This window comes from Gymnodraco acuticeps, unplaced genomic scaffold (genome assembly GCF_902827175.1).
Source record: "Gymnodraco acuticeps unplaced genomic scaffold, fGymAcu1.1, whole genome shotgun sequence".
NCBI lineage: Eukaryota > Metazoa > Chordata > Actinopteri > Perciformes > Bathydraconidae > Gymnodraco > Gymnodraco acuticeps.
In genome coordinates, this window is record NW_022991723.1 from 1 (window position 1) to 17499 (window position 17499).

The 17499-nt window shown below is 44.6% G+C and overlaps 1 protein-coding gene across 1 annotated transcript; it reads left to right on the forward strand.

The window, feature by feature from the left end:
• Positions 1–6766: 6766 nt before the first annotated feature.
• On the forward strand, positions 6767–16850 carry psmb4 (proteasome 20S subunit beta 4). Its single transcript, XM_034199010.1, has 8 exons — positions 6767–6920; positions 8224–8350; positions 9033–9112; positions 12495–12641; positions 13544–13625; positions 14771–14887; positions 14972–15060; positions 16727–16850. Exons 1-8 carry the CDS (start codon positions 6799–6801, stop codon positions 16737–16739), a joined length of 777 nt encoding a protein of 258 aa, XP_034054901.1. The 5' UTR covers positions 6767–6798; the 3' UTR covers positions 16740–16850.
• Positions 16851–17499: the final 649 nt, after the last annotated feature.

Below are 17499 nucleotides of genomic sequence, written 5' to 3' on the forward strand. Positions count from 1 at the left end.
CTTTAAAGAGTCCTCTCCTGCTGATGTTCAGGTGTATATCAGTATGTAGTGTCTCTACTTTAAAGAGTCTCTCCTGCTGATGTTCAGGTGTATATCAGTATGTAGTGTCTCTACTTTAAAGAGTCCTCTCCTGCTGATGTTCATGTGTATATCAGTATGTAGTGTCTCTAACTTTAAAGAGTCCTCTCTGCTGATGTTCAGGTGTATATCAGTATTTAGTGTCTCTACTTTAAAGAGTCCTGTCTGCTGATGTTCCAGGTGTGTATATCAGTATGTAGTGTCTCTACTTTAAAGAGTCCTCTCCTGCTGATGTTCAGGTGTATATCAGTATGTAGTGTCTCTACTTTAAAGAGTCCTCTCCTGCTGATGTTCAGGTGTATATCAGTATTTAGTAGTCTCTACCTTTAAAGAGTCCTCTCCTGCTGATGTTCACGGTGTGTATATCAGTATTTAAGTAGTGTCTCTACTTTAAAGAGTCCTCTCCTGCTGATGTTCAGGTGTATATCAGTATTTAGTGTATCTACTTTAAAGAGTCCTCTCCTGCTGCATGTTCAGGTGTTATCAGTATGTAGTGTCTCTACTTTAAGAGTTCCTCTCCTGCTGATGTTCAGGTGTATATCAGTATGTAGTGTCTCTACTTTAAAGAGTCCTCTCCTGCTGATGTTCGGTGTATAGCAGTATGTAGTGTCTCTACTTTAAAGAGTCCTCTCCTGCTGATGTTCAAGGTGTATATCAGTATTTAGTGTATCTACTTTAAAGAGTCCTCTCCTGCTGATGTTCGAGGTGTATATCAGTATGTAGTGTCTCTACTTTAAAGAGTCCTCTCTCTGCTGATGTTCAGCTGTATATCAGTAGTAGTGTCTCTACTTAAAGAGTCCTCTCCTGCTGATGTTCAGGTGTATATCAGTATGTAGTGTCTCTACTTTAAAGAGTCCTCTCCTGCTGATGTTCCGAGTGTAATATCAGTATGTAGTGTCTCTACTTTAAAGAGTCCTCCTGCTGATGTTCAGGTGTATATCAGTATGTAGTGTCTCTACTTTAAAGAGTCCTCTCCTGCTGATGTTCAGGTGTATATCAGTATTTAGTGTCTCTACTTTAAGAGTCCCTCTCCTGCTGATGTTCACGGTTATATCAGTATTGTAGTGTCTCTACTTTAAAGAGTCCTCTCCTGCTGATGTTCAGGTGTATATCAGTATGTAGTGTCTCTACTTTAAAGAGTCCTCTCCTGCTGATGTCAGGTGTATATCAGTGTGTAGTGTCTCTACTTTAAAGAGTCCTCTCCTGCTGATGTTTCAGGTGTATATCAGTATGTAGTGTCCTCGACTTTAAAGAGTCCTCTCCTGCTGATGTTCCAGGTGTATATCAGTATGTAGTGTCTCTACTTTAAAGAGTCCTCTCCTGCTGATGTTCAGGTGTATATCAGTATGTAGTGTCTCTACTTTAAAGAGTCCTCTCCTGCTGATGTTCATGTGTATATCAGTATGTAGTGTCTCTACTTTAAAGAGTCCTCTCCTGCTGATGTTCAGGTGTATATCAGTATGTAGTGTCTCTACTTTAAGAGTCCTCTCCTGCAGATTTTCAGGTGTATATCAGTATGTAGTGTCTCTACTTTAAGAGTCCTCTCCTGCTGATGTTCAGGTGTTATATCAGGTATGTAGTGTCTCTACTTTAAAGAGTCCTCTCCTGCTGATGTTCAGGTGTATATCAGTATGTAGTGTCTCTACTTTAAAGAGTCCTCTCCTGCTGATGTTCAGGTGTATATCAGTATGTAGTGTCTCTACTTTAAAAGTCCTCTCCTGCTGATGTTCAGGTGTATATCAGTATGTAGTGTCTCTACTTTAAAAAGTCCTCTCCTGCTGATGTTCAGGTGTATATCAGTATGTAGTGTCTCTACTTTAAAGAGTCCTCTCCTGCTGATGTTCAGGTGTATATCAGTATTTAGTGTCTCTACTTTAAAGAGTCCTCTCCTGCTGATGCTCAGGTGTATATCAGTATTTAGTGTCTCTACTTTAAAGAGTCCTCTCCTGCTGATGTTCAGGTGTATATCAGTATGTAGTGTCTCTACTTTAAAGAGTCCTCTCCTGCTGATGATCAGGTGTATATCAGTATGTAGTGTCTCTACTTTAAAGAGTCCTCTCCTGCTGGTGTTCAGGTGTATATCAGTATGTAGTGTCTCTACTTTAAAGAGTCCTCTCCTGCTGGTGTTCAGGTGTATATCAGTATGTAGTGTCTCTACTTTAAAGAGTCCTCTCCTGCTGATGTTCAGGTGTATATCAGTATCATGTAGTGTCTCTACTTTAAAGAGTCCTCTCCTGCTGGTGTTCAGGTGTATATCAGTATGTAGTGTCTCTACTTTAAAGAGTCCTCTCCTGCTGATGTTCAGGTGTATATCAGTATGTAGTGTCTCTACTTTAAAGAGTCCTCCCTGCTGATGTTCAGGTGTATATCAGTATGTAGTGTCTCTACTTTAAAGAGTCCTCTCCTGCTGATGTTCAGGTGTATATCAGTATGTAGTGTCTCTACTTTAAAGAGTCCTCTCCTGCTGATGTTCAGGTGTATATCAGTATGTAGTGTCTCTACTTTAAAGAGTCCTCTCCTGCTGATGTTCAGGTGTATATCAGTATGTAGTGTCTCTACTTTAAAAAGTCCTCTCCTGCTGATGTTCAGTATATCAGTATGTAGTGTCTCTACTTTAAAGAGTCCTCTCCTGCTGATGTTCAGGTGTATATCAGTATGTAGTGTCTCTACTTTAAAGAGTCCTCTCCTGCTGATGTTCAGGTGTATATCAGTATGTAGTGTCTCTACTTTAAAGAGTCCTCTCCTGCTGATGTTCAGGTGTTTATCAGTATGTAGTGTCTCTACTTTAAAGAGTCCTCTCCTGCTGATGTTCAGGTGTATATCAGTATGTAGTGTCTCTACTTAAAGAGTCCTCTCCTGCTGATGTTCAGGTGTATATCAGTATGTAGTGTCTCTACTTTAAAGAGTCCTCTCCTGCTGATGTTCAGGTGTTTATCAGTATGTAGTGTCTCTACTTTAAAGAGTCCTCTCCTGCTGATGTTCAGGTGTATATCAGTATGTAGTGTCTCTACTTTAAAGAGTCCTCTCCTACTGATGTTCAGGTGTATATCAGTATGTAGTGTCCACTACTTTAAAGAGTCCTCTCCTGCTGATGTTCAGGTGTATATCAGTATGTAGTGTCTCTACTTTAAAGAGTCCTCTCCTGCTGATGTTCAGGTGTATATCAGTATGTAGTGTCTCTACTTTAAAGAGTCCTCTCCTGCTGATGTTCAGGTGTATATCAGTATGTAGTGTCTCTACTTTAAAGAGTCCTCTCCTGCTGATGTTCAGGTGTATATCAGTATGTAGTGTCTCTACTTTAAAGAGTCCTCTCCTGCTGATGTTCAGGTGTATATCAGTATATAGTGTCTCTACTTTAAAGAGTCCTCTCCTGCTGATGATCAGGTGTATATCAGTGTGTAGTGTCTCTACTTTAAAGAGTTCTCTGCTGCTGATGTTCAGGTGTATATCAGTATGGAGTGTCTCTACTTTAAAGAGTCCTCTGCTGACTCACAGATGTTGTTTCCCTCACACATTTCCGTCATAAGAAATGTGTGTGTGTGTGTGTGTGTGTGTGTGTGTGTGTGTGTGTGTGTGTGTGTGTGTGTGTGTGTGTGTGTGTGTGTGTGTGTGTGTTTGAGGATACATGTGCTTTTGAAAAGTGTATCTCAAAATATTTGTCGTTCATTTTAATTGACTGAATACTTGATAGAGGGGGTTGAGGAATGATCTGTTTGTATTTTGAAAAAAACACTTCATAAACATGTTTTTTATATTTTTTTATATATCTGAGACCATAAAATAAATATAATAAATGCAGGGCTCGACAGTAACCATTGGCAACCATTCAGAAAAAATGTCAACCACTTCTTGGCCTTTTGGTTTCCATCAGTGGCATTATTTGTTGTATTAAGAGTGATATTTAATTATTGTTGTGACCAGTCGGAACCTGATGCACGTGCATTGGTGTGATTACGGAGCCAGAAAGCGACGTTTACTCACGTGCACGGTGAAAAAATGGCTAAGCAAATTAAGTTGTTTGACTGTGGGGTAAAAACATCTCAGACAAATGTTCAAAGTGATTCAACTGATAAAGCGCAAGGCAGGGCCGTTTCTACGGGGTGCCTAAGGGTGCACCCTCAGTTGAAAAATGAAAAGTGAAAAAAATTACATATATAATAATAATAGTAATAAGAAGAAGAATTTAGTTGAAATAAAATAAATTGTAATTGTGGTTAAATAACATTGTCTGCTGCATTTATTTGGTCAATTTAAACGGTAAGTAACGTTATTATGTCAGGTGCGCGTGACCTGTGCCGCTGCGCGTTCGTCATCTGCAAGGTGCTTACACAGCAGTCAGTGATGGAACTCAGAAAATGGTTAAAACAACCAGCCCTTATCGCCAGCAGTAACACTGCATCTACTGCAGGTAATAACAGTTCAGATCATGGGGATATTACGTTACCCGCGGCGTGGACACTAACGCGCGACTCGCCGCCATTGCCCGCCTCGCCCACGGAGGCGGAGCAGCCGCAGCCGTCTTCCTTGCCCTAAACACCGCCACCCCTCAGCGCCCCGCAAGTGCCAGAGGACCTCGGCAAAACAGAGCCTGCCCAGGTATATTTAAAAAAGTACCCAACTCGCCTGTACAGTGGGGTGAGGTGCTCATTTTGCAGCTCATGGTTTCAAAACAGAGATTGGCTGGAATATTCATGTAAAAAAGATGGTAGGTAATTCACTTCAGAAACACTTAAAGGTGGGGTAGGTCATTCACTTCAGAAACACTTAAAGGTGGGGTAGGTCATTCCCTTAAGAAACACTTAAAGGTAGGGTAGGTCATTCACTTCAGAAACACTTAAAGGTAGGGTAGGTAATTCACTTCAGAAACACTTAAAGGTGGGGTAGGTAATTCACTTCAGAAACACTTAAAGGTGGGGTAGGTAATTAACTTCAGAAACACTTAAAGGTGGGGTAGGTCATTAACTTCAGAAACACTTAAAGGTGGGGTAGGTAATTCCTTTCAAAAACACTTAAAGGTGGGTAGGTCATTCACTTCAGAAACACTTAAAGGTGGGGTAGGTAATTCACTTCAGAAACACTTAAAGGTGGGGTAGGTCATTCACTTCAGAAACACTTAAAGGTGGGGTAGGTCATTCACTTCAGAAACACTTAAAGGTGGGGTAGGTCATTCACTTCAGAAACACTTAAAGGTGGGGTAGGTCATTCACTTCAGAAACACTTAAAGGTGGGGTAGGTCATTCACTTCAGAAACACTTAAAGGTGGGGTAGGTCATTCACTTCAGAAACACTTAAAGGAGGGGGAAGGTCATTCACTTCAGAAACTTTAGTTTTGGCACATAGTGGACGACGGGCCTTTTTTCTGAAGCTGTCTCCTGCTCTTCCTCAGTCAATGCCTCCTTCTCTGAGTTGTCAACCTCTTCCTCTTCCTCAATCACTGCCTGTGGATCCTCATCATCTCACAGGTCTATGTCTGAGTCTCCCTCAATGATTCTGCTCAGAATTCTCTCTGGCTCGGTCAGTGAGCTGCCTCCATTTGTGTAAAATGGGGGAAATAAAAAGTTAGCAAATCCCCATGGCCTCCTCAAATAATGATTACACTGCTCTGAAACTCACAACACTGGTAATTACAAAATTACAAACTTACCATTTATCTTTTTATAAATAGTAGCCACACCCCCACATATGTGATATGTCTGAAAAGCCCAGGATGTCCTCTGGTAATGCTGTGGGATGTATAACCTCAAAGTAATGGACCAAAACCCAATGTGCTCCACAGAGGACAGACATGCATGGGTGGGTCTCTGGAGGATGGCAATAAAACCTTTGAATCTTTGAACTTCTTTTTTCAATGGGTCTTTCATTCAATTCTTTCACACACACATACGGGTATTGGGCCGAGGGCGACACCGTACTTCCGGTATCCGCCGTTTTACGCGAGGTGCAAGCAGGCAGCTGTACACCGTCTAGGTGTTGCTAAGCTTCCTGTACTGAATATCATAGTCTATTGCCTTAATCAATATCTAGTCAACTCTAAAATACCACACATATGCAATGGCATGATAATATTATTGTGACAAGTGGGGTATTCACCTGGTGTTTCCAGAAGATAGATGTAGATGCATGCAAATCGACGAAGGCCACTTTCGAGGGTCGTAATTCCATACATTGTAAGGGCAATCGGACAACCCACACAGCTCTAGTTCACGCTGGTAACGACCTAGAGCACACCCCTCAAGTCCAGAGATGTAATCCGAAGACATGCAGCGATTTCTTCGGTCGTTAATTCAGAAAAAAAACCTAGTGCGCTCTGCCTGGCTACGTTAGCTAGCTGTTTATATTTGCACTTCCAGGATATTTGTACCTCCAGGAAAATGGCGTATTTATATATATATATGGCACGTGTTGCATTGTGGGTAGCTCGTGACGTCACTGTGTGTGAAAGAATGGGAATTATCCGTGGTTTTGTACGTTTATAAAAATGTCAATACAAATTTAAGTGAACACAAAAAAAGACATGTTTTTAATATATCTGAGACCTTAAAAATATATGCCTAAAAATAGTATAATAGGACACCTTTACATTTCCTGTATATAAAATGTTTAAGTGTTATAAAATAATTCCTCCCAACAGCGAGATGGCGCTGCAGTGACGTCACACGGCTCCTCTGCCCCAACAAGAAGACGGCGGCGTGACGTCACTTCCAGTTATTAATTTCCACCATGGAGTCCTGCGGAGTGAAGCTGAATTTCTGGGAGAATGGACCCCAACCGGGACAGCTTTACTCTCTGTCCGGGAGCACCGGGAGCACCGGGACCTCCTGCGGGCCCGTGCGACACACACTGTGAGTCAAACCGGGGCTTTTAAACGGTCAACTGAACCCGGGAATCAGTTCTCGCTTTCGGTTCCGCTGAGTGCTGCATCATGGAGCTAACTCATGCTAAGCTAACTGACGCTAACTGCTAGTTTACTGCCTTTTCGTATCATAATATAAACTCTGTGGTCTGTTTAATTAACTTGGATGATGAATGAGAATCTATGTGGTTCTTTTTTTAAGAGTTAAATATCAGTTTGTTTACTTTTCTGGTCCGTTTTGCTGACTAACTGTTAGCATCCGGGAGCTAATGCGCCACAGGAAACAGATTGACTTTCCAACAACAAAGCAGGTTATTAAAGTCAACCTGTGTCTAATGAGTAAAGGCGGTATATTTACACAAATGCATACATTCCACAACAAAGTATAATAAATACAGAGTTATTATTCAATTGAAAGGGAAGTACATTCAGCTATTTTGATGTTTAGTCTTACACCTCTTTATTTACCAGGGACAGAACACATTAATACACTTATATGTAAATGTCCAAGAGGCTGTTTAATCTGTAGTCCCTGGACCGATGTTGTAAATCATCCTAAACACATTTAATTTAAAATAACCTGTGCATACAACCAGTAAAAGTGTGCAACCAGCTTACAATGCTAATATAAAACATACATATTACAGGCAAGAAGATAGCATCAGGTTAAGGCAGTACACACACACACTTAGAGACAGACACACACACACACACACAGAGACACGTAGAGACAAACAGACACACACGTAGAGACAAACAAACACACACAGAGACAAACAGACACATAGAGACACACACGTAGAGACAAACAGACACACACACACACAGAGACAAACAGACACATAGAGACACACATGTAGAGACAAACAGACACACACACACACAGAGACAAACAGACACATAGAGACACACATGTAGAGACAAACAGACACACACACACACAGAGACAAACAGACACATAGAGACACACACGTAGAGACAAACAAACACACACAGAGACAAACAGACACACACAGAGGGTTGGTCCATTGTTGACAGAGCTGCTTCCTGACATGTTTTTAAATGAGGCGAGTGTGTGTTAGAGAAACTGCCTCTGGAGGGAACACAGGGATGTTAGCCTCTGCAGACCATTGACATGCACTGACACCTATAGAACACTACCGGAGCTCCACAGAAAGCAGAGTAGGGACCTCCAGGAGGAAGCGCAGACTAAAGCAGCACGTTGTTCTCAGACTCCACTAATGTGTTGCTCTGTAACCCATTGACTTAACCTCCTCTCTCCCCTCCGGCAGGAACCCGATGGTCACCGGTACCTCGGTGCTCGGGGTGAAGTTCACCGGCGGCGTCATCATCGCGGCGGACATGTTGGGATCGTACGGGTCTCTCGCTCGCTTCAGGAACGTCTCGCGTATCATGAAGGTAACGAGAAAACGCTATTAATCCCAATTACCCCGCTCCACAAATCTCTGCTTCTTGCACGTTGTTGCACGTTGTTGCACAGCCTCCACTTCACAATGCAATACACTGGAGTTTGCCATATTATCATTATCATATATTACATTTGTATAGCGCCTTTCACGGGACCCACGGCGGCTTCACATGGTGACAAACAAGAAGGGCAAATAATAAAGTTAAATAAATGGCAGTAGGAGTGAAAGACTGTGATGGCGTTAGGGGTCAAAGGTCATGGTGAACAGGTGAGTTTTTAATGAAGACGTGACGATGTCCATACTCATTGTCCTAAGGGTAGCGATGCTAATGTAAACACCGACCAGATTACGTCCAAAACAGTCGGGCGTTGTTTCTGACAGCAGCTTTCTGATTGGCCCGTGGGTCCGCCTTTCAGATGTTACGCAAATCTGGATCAGCTCCGTTGTTCCCCGTTTTTAGAGATTTGGGGACGGAGGAGAAGAGAGAGGGTTTATTGAATTGATTAATCCCAATCTGGGACATGTTTCGTTGCAGAAACAGAACAAGGCATTCAAGAGTAGAAATAAACGATTGTAAATCGAACCGTCTGAATCAGAAGCCGCCTCCCCTCCAGGTCGACGGTGTTTCTCTTTGTTTCCTTTGCTGCAAGTGAACGGTTTGTGTTTTCCAGGTGAACGATAACACCATCCTCGGAGCGTCTGGAGATTACGCCGACTACCAGCACCTGAAGCACATCATCGAGCAGATGGTGTGAGTACCGCCCAGAAGAGCCTCCTCCTGTGTGTGTGTGTGTGTGTGTGTGTGTGTGTGTGTGTGTGTAGAAGAGCCTCCTCCCGTCTGTGTGTGTGTGTCCGCCCAGAAGAGCCTCCTCCCGTCTGTGTGTGTGTGTGTGTCCGCCCAGAAGAGCCTCCTCCCGTCTGTGTGTGTGTGTGTGTCCGCCCAGAAGAGCCTCCTCCCGTCTGTGTGTGTGTGTGTGTCCGCCCAGAAGAGCCTCCTCCCGTCTGTGTGTGTGTGTGTCCGCCCAGAAGAGCCTCCTCCCGTCTGTGTGTGTGTGTCCGCCCAGAAGAGCCTCCTCCCGTCTGTGTGTGTGTGTGTCCGCCCAGAAGAGCCTCCTCCCGGTGTGTGTGTCCGCCCAGAAAAGCCTCCTCCCGTGTGTGTGTCCGCCCAGAAGAGCCTCCTCCCGTCTGTGTGTGTGTGTCCGCCCAGAAGAGCCTCCTCCCGTGTGTGTGTGTGTGTGTGTCCGCCCAGAAGAGCCTCCTCCCGTCTGTGTGTGTGTGTGTCCGCCCAGAACAGCCTCCTCCCGTCTGTGTGTGTGTGTGTGTGTGTGTGTCTGTGTGTGTGTGTGTGTCCCCGCCCAGAAGAGCCTCCTCCCGTCTGTGTGTGTGTGTGTCCGCCCAGAAAGCCTCCTCCCGTCTGTGTGTGTGTGTCCGCCCAGAGAGCCCTCCTCCCGTCTTGTGTGTGTGTGTCCGCCCAGAAGAGCCTCCTCCCGTCTATGTGTGTGTGTGTGTGTGTCCGCCCAGAAGAGCCTCCTTCCGTCTGTGTGTGTGTGTCCGCCCAGAAGAGCCTCCTCCCGTCTGTGTGTGTGTGTGTGTCCCCGCCCAGAAGAGCCTCCTCCCGTCTGTGTGTGTGTGTGTCCGCCCAGAAGAGCCTCCTCCCGTGTGTGTGTGTGTGTGTGTGTGTGTGTGTGTGTGTGTGTGTGTGTGTGTGTGTGTGTGGTGTGTGTGGTGTAGTGTGTGTGTGGGTGTGTGTCCAGCCCAGAAGAGCCTCCTCCCGTCTGTGTGTGTGTGTGTCCGCCCAGAAGAGCCTCCTCCCGTCTATGTGTGTGTGTGTCCGCCCAGAAGAGCCTCCTCCCGTGTGTGTGTGTTGTGTGTGTGTGTGTGTGTGTGTGTGTGTGTGTGTGTGTGTGTGTGTGTGTGTGTGTGTGTCCGCCCAGAAGAGCCTCCTCCCGTCTGTGTGTGTGTGTGTGTGTGTCCGCCCAGAAGAGCCTCCTCCCGTCTGTGTGTGTGTGTGTGTGTGTGTGTCCGCCCAGAAGAGCCTCCTCCCGTCTATGTGTGTGTGTGTGTCCGCCCAGAAGAGCCTCCTTCCGTCTGTGTGTGTGTGTCCGCCCAGAAGAGCCTCCTCCCGTCTGTGTGTGTGTGTGTGTGTGTCCCCGCCCAGAAGAGCCTCCTCCCGTCTGCTCTGCGCTCCCATGGATTTCAGTTATGCTTTAAACAAAGAAACTCAAAGAGTAAAGAAACATACTTAGAACCACAACATTAATTACAGATTAAAAGCAGCTCTGAAGTTCTGATATCTTTCAGTTTGTGTGCGTAGACACAGAGAGACCGTTTCCCAGATCCAGAGGAAGACAAATGTGTAGACACTAGTGCTGGGGGGAAACGATTATTTTGAAAACGATTAATCGGGCGATTATTTGATCGATTAGTCGACTAATCGAACGATTATTTTTCTGTTGTTCAATTCATAAAAAACGTAATGTAAAAAAAACGTAATGTAAAAAAAAAAATGTTCACGATACTGTGTCTCAGGGGATCTTAATATTTAAGAACCTATTAATGTGTTATACCAGATTAACGGAAATAATCTCAGCTAACTGACGATACAAACCATGTTTACCAAAACAAAACACAAGTCTCATAAGAAGCATCTAAATGACCCCTGAGCGAAAAATGCTAACGGACATTGGCACAGAACTCAAGATAAAAGTACCCTTATTACTTATCGTAGCTGCACATACAAGATATCCGATTAAAGCTGAGACTCCACAGATTATGTAGGTACATAGTATCATCACTGAGTGATCCGGACTCGCGACAGGGGAAGCAAATACAGTCATCACAACACGTACCTTCACAGAGCTTCTAGGGAGATCGTCTCACCGCCGTAGCTGTCAATCTGATCAAAATACGTGTTCAATGGCATTCAAATGAGAAACAACGCGGCTGAATCGGTTAATCCATAGGTTTTTAACGTCTATGTATAAAAAAATGATTGAATTTATAATCCATAATTCCATTTTAAATCGGAGAGCAAATGCTAGCTGCTAATGGTTGCCACCACAGCTAGCTGCTGCTTCCGGTCAAGCAGCAGTCTCAGTGAGATATAAATATATAAATATCTTTGCGTTTTGGACTAACTTTAAAATATTCCCATGCTTTTGAAGACCTGGGGCGAGATGTTTTCGTTTGAGGGCTTCGTGCGCAATCCTGTGAGGAGGAGTTGGTAGCCGTTTCAGTCTCCATTGTGTTTGAAGTGCGATTGCGAACTGCTTGTTGCTTTGGGTGACCCACGTGTGTGTGGCGTCATACAGCCTATGGTGGCGACGCGTCGACGCGGAGATATGTCGTCGACGATATTTTGAAGACGTCGACGCGTCGCTACAGCACTAGTAGACACATAAACACATAATCAGCACATTCACACATTAAGACATAAATAAAGGCACAACAATCAATACATACAAAATAACAGTCACTTCAATATCTTTGAGAAATGTGTGTGTGTTTCTGAGTGTGTGTGTGTTTCTGAGTGTGTGTGTGTGTGTGTTTCTGAGTGTGTGTGTGTTTCTGAGTGTGTGTGTGTGTTTCTGAGTGTGTGTGTGTTTCTGAGTGTGTGTGTGTGTTTCTGAGTGTGTCTGAGTTTCTGAGAGTGTGTGTTTCTGAGTGTGTGTGTGTTTCTGAGTGTGTGAGTGAGTGTGTCTGAGTTTCTGAGTGTGTTAAAGTCCAGGTCCATTGGGGGGGGGGGGGGGTTCAGCCTCCTGACAGCCTGGTGGAAAAAGGTGTTCTTTAGTTGTGAGACAGGGCAAGAGCATGTTTTGAGTTGTGCAGGTAAATACAATATAAATAGTGCAAGAAGAGTCGATGAACAAGTAAATGGAATATAGATAGATGAATGTTCTTCACGGGGTTCAGGCGTTTAGCAGTCTTATGGCCTGTGGGATGAAACTGAGTCTGCTGTCAAGTAAATGAGGGGAGTGAGATAAAGTCTCCTGCTGGTTCCTCGGTCTCATCATGAGCTCATCAGCTGCAGAGGAGACATGTCGAGGAGAAGCTGAAGTCCTCCTCCAGCAGAGCAACATGAATACATAGGACAGATCAGACATGTGATTGACCGTCTCCGCGTGTTCCCTCAGCATCGACGAGGAGCTCCTGGGCGACGGCCACAGCTACAGCCCTAAAGCCGTCCACTCCTGGCTGACGAGGGTCATGTACAACCGGCGCAGCAAGATGAACCCTCTGTGGAACACCGTGGTGATCGGAGGCTTCTACAACGGGGAGAGGTGGGCTTTAACATACAGTCACACATGCATCAACACGCCCCTCCCTCAACATCGAACGTTCAGGGGAACCTCTCAGACTGAAATGAGTAAATACAATCCGATAACGTAAAGGATGTGAAACGATAATAACAAAATCAATATGAAAGAATAACTCGTTTCTATGTTTAGATAGTTATTAGTGATATTCATCAATTCCACTCATCAGTTTCCTCTTGATCGCTCTCAAGGAAGTGCACGAACGTGTGGCATCGTTCCTTGAATTGGGGAGAGGTGTGTTTTCTCTCATATCAAGTGTTGGTCTACAGATTTAAAGGTCTCTCTATACTGTTTTTAAGCAGGGTTTCCCACACAGACTTTATACCTATATTAACGTCCGCCAAAGTATATTTCACGACCCATCTAGGTTTATTTGATATGATCCGTCCCTGAGCACGACGCCATCTGCGATCGATGAACTAGTGGACAATGATCCCTCGCTCTACCCCGCCTGTACCTGTTCGCTTTATGCGCTCCGCAGTAACCCCGCTGCGACGCTCCGGCGAACAGTTCATGAGCGTGCTCCACTAGCCCCCCCCCCCCCCCATTCTCGGTTACCACCACAAGTATATTTCAGATCTGTGGGAAACCCTGTTAAGGAATATATTATAGGACTCGGATATATAAAAAAAACATGTTGCTCAGAATACCATAAACGGCTCATTCAGGAGAAACTCAGCTAAACGCTGCCGTGATTAAACGCCATATCATGTTCCAAACCACATCAAGAAGTGCATTTAGCGTGATGGGACACCTTTAAAGTCAAAACTGCTCCATCAGCATAACAACATTTAAACATCATTAATAAAAACATCTTGTGGTGCAGATCCTCTTATTGTCATTCTAAACTGTGTGTGTGTGTGTAGTTTCCTAGGGTACGTGGATAAACTGGGCGTGGCCTACCAGGCGCCTACAGTGGCCACCGGGTTCGGAGCGTACCTGGCTCAGGTGAGTCCTTCAGATCCTATTCTAATGGCGCATTTCCACTACAGCGCGGTTTAACCGTTTTTGGTTGCGTTTCCACTCGGCGTAGTTCCGGCTAGCGGGTACTTTTTCACAGTTTTCTGGCTCTCCAAAATGGAGGTTCTTTCCGGGCTGAGTTTGCTAAACTAGAGATAATCGCTGGCAAGGGGACTACAACAACATGAACACATTTTACAGTGACTTAATTGTAATACACGTTGTAGGAGCCATTGTATGGGTGTTGTTGTGTCTCAGTTTATGTAATTGATATGTATAGTGCAATATTATTTTTGAACACTTGGTGGCGGGGGTTAGCTGCACCGGGTGTATGAAAGGGGTCATAGGTGACAGGAGAGGACGAGGACACAGGAGGAAGAGCGCGGCAGATGCTCATACCACAACTATTGACACAGTATAACTAAACCTTGTGTAAAGCAATAAAACATCTAAACTGCAGCAAAAGACCGGAACTTCATCTGTCTGTGTCTGGATCACTCTAAACCCTCCTGTGAAGTAATGGCAAAGGATATAGGACATTGGAGCATTACAATTGCCATTACACACGTTTCTAAATGATGCCGAAGTAACAACATACTGATACCGGTTAGTAAAAACCATGAATTAATGCTTTGAGTCTGCAGACAGACGGCAGAGAAACACCTTTTAAAATGCGTGCTTTCTAAATGGAGCTTGGCTAAGCTAACGTTATATATGCTCCGACCGTCCACACTCACAACAACGGCCTACAGACATTAAATAAAGCAGCGACTGTATTCTCCATGACACAGGCAGTCTGTGGTTTGTACTTGTTTCACTTCTGTCTAGTTTCTGAACAGATATGAGGAGCTGTGAGCTCTGAGGGCTAAGAGCTAACGGCTGATGTTGGTTTTGTGTTTCGAATTGAAGATGACGTCACGGCTCCGCCTACACTGCGTTACCATAGTTACTGCCCCTATTCCTAAACTGTAATGGGAACGCAGCTTAAAGTGAGCCTGGCCTACCAAGGCCTAACTATACCGTACTAAGCCGAGCGAGGCCCTGCAGTGGAAATGCGCCATTACTGTAATCCAGAGGTTTAATGAACATTTAAAGGGAGAGTTTGGGTGTTTAATGTGTGTGTGTGTGTGTAGCCTCTGATGAGGGAGGTGGTGGAGAACAAGGCAGAGATCAGTAAGCAGGAGGCGAGGGAGCTGGTTGAACGCTGCCTCAAAGTTCTGTACTACAGAGACGCTCGCTCCTACAACCGGGTGAGTTACATTTTATTTTATTTTTAAAACTGTTCCATATTTTTCTCATCTCTAAAGTTTAACATGTGATGTTTTTTCTCTCAGCATGAGATTGCCATCGTGACGGAGGAAGGCGTGGAGATCATCGGGCCGCTGTCCTCAGAGACTAACTGGGACATCGCTCACATGGTCAGGTACGAGACAGAGAGAGAGGAACCTTTATTGATACGTCCACGGGTTGTAACAGGTTTGACCTTATTTTAACGAGTGTCCGAAACAAGTCTGACAAATAATAATCAAAAAAGGAACAGAAATAGTTAAGTCAAACCACACACAGTCATTCAATAATAATCAGGGTTCTTACGGTCATTAAAAACCTGGAAAAGTCATGGAAATTCAAAATGCTAATTCCAGGTCCTGGAAAAGTTTTGGAAAACAATATTTTTCCCAAAGTTTTGGAAAAGTCATGGAAATGTAACTAAAGTTGCATCAAATATAATTTATAGGGATACACGATTATTATCGGTCCGATATTAGGAATTATGACGTCAACCCGATAAACCCGATACCAGTATTAATAGCCCCGATAATATACAATATATTTTTTGGGTAAAACAAAAGAAAGAAATCCTGCGGTGTTGGGTGGATTGGGATGAGGGGCGCTTGTTTTTATTCGGCTCCTCCCGGTTTGCCAGTACTGTGGTATGAGTGGTTTAGGAAGAGGGGAGTTCTTCACAAATCCAGCGCTCCCTAACTCGTGAAGCCAGGACAGTAAACAAACATGTCGTCGGTGGTATGGGCGTTGGCGCTATGTGCAACTCAAGGCATATGCTCGAACCGGAGCTGCCTGGACGCTGCAATCATGTTGCGCACTAACCGTGCTGACTTTTCGTACAATGTCCCACTGTCTGGCTTCCTGCATAAAGTCAAGTGCTCGGCGCAGTTGTGGCGAAATGTCGCTCCTCTGTTTTCATTGAAACAGCTCCGTATATCCGTTAGCGCAGCTAGCTAGCACCAGATGCTAACAACAACAATGCACGTAAGGTCTCTCTCTCGCTCGGGCCACACATACACACACCCTCCCGGTCCTCCAGATGGCCAGTCGGTGCCTGCCGGTGAGCGTGGAAGTGTGGTCTGCCACAAGCGGGCGACAGGAGCGGGGCTGTCAGCATTAGCTTGTAGATGGTATTTTAATCTCAATGCGCTCTGAAACTACGGGGCGGCCGAGGAAAAAAAAATACACATGCGTTAATCGCGTTAAAATAATTAGTGGCGTAAAACATTTTTTGTTATCGGTCTTGAGAAGCAGGAAGTTATCGGTATCGGTTTCAAAAAACCAATATCGTGCATCCCTAATAATTTATATTTGATCTAATCGCCGAAATAGTAACACTATAATGATAATAAATACTGTATCGTATAGTAATGAAACGTAGAATGGCATTTAACTGTCGAGGTGTTTTGCTGATGAGAGATTTGAGTTGCTTTAGCGTGTAGAAGCTCGTAAGCCTATTTGATTTGTTTTAGATCGCACAACAAGTTTCAGATGCACTTCTTATTTTCCTGTTCCATTTTCAGTGGTACCGCTGAGAAAGAGTCATTTCTTTGGTCCTGGAAAATCATTGGTGAAAAAGTGAATGAAAATAACACACACAGATATATAGATATATACAGTTAAATCCAGTTGGGTAGAACACCAACATAAATCCATTCCAGTTCATAGAATCCAAAAGCACTCAAAGAAGGTCCGCTCCGGGTTTCACCACGGATTGCTTCTTTCATGTCTTTAGTAGTTGTTGGAATCCCGTCTGATGTTTTGAGATGATCTAAATATAATGCTGTGTTTCTGTTTCTCTGCAGCGGTTTTGAATGAAGACGAGTTGCATCAAGAACAACTTCTGCAACTTATCTTCCCCAGTTTAGTGTTTTCTCCTGTTCGTTGTAGCTTTTGTATAATGGAAAATAAATGTAATAAATCAAAAAATCTGTGTTTTTTATTTATATGTTAATGTGGACGAACCGTAAATCACACTATACTATTAATAACCTACAGAAACACCCTGTGGTTCAATGCTAGACTCCTGGCGCTAGACTCCTGACTCCTGGTGTTAGACGACTGGCGCTAGACTCCTGACTCTAGACTCCTGGCGTTAGACTCCTGGCGTTAGACTCCTGGCTCTAGACTCGTGGCGCTAGACTCCTGGCTGGCTTTAGACTCCTGGCTGGCTCTAGACTCCTGGCTGGCTCTAGACTCCTGGCTGGCTCTAGACTCCTGGTGTTAGACTCCTGGCACTAGACTCCTGGCTGGCGCTTGACTCCTGGCACTAGACTCCTGGCACTTGACTCCTGGCGCTAGACTCCTGGTGCTAGACTCCTGGCTCTAGACTCCTGGTGCTAGACTCCTGGCTCTAGACTCCTGGCTCTAGACTCCTGGTGCTAGACTCCTGGCTCTAGACTCCTGGCGCTAGTCTCCTGGCTCTAGACTCCTGGTGCTAGTCTCCTGGCTCTAGACTCCTGGCTCTAGACTCCTGACTCTAGACTCCTGGTGCTTGACTCCTGGCGCTTGACTCCTGGCGCTAGTCTCCTGGAGCTAGGATGGGTTAAATGCAAAGAACAAACGTCACTGTGTGCTG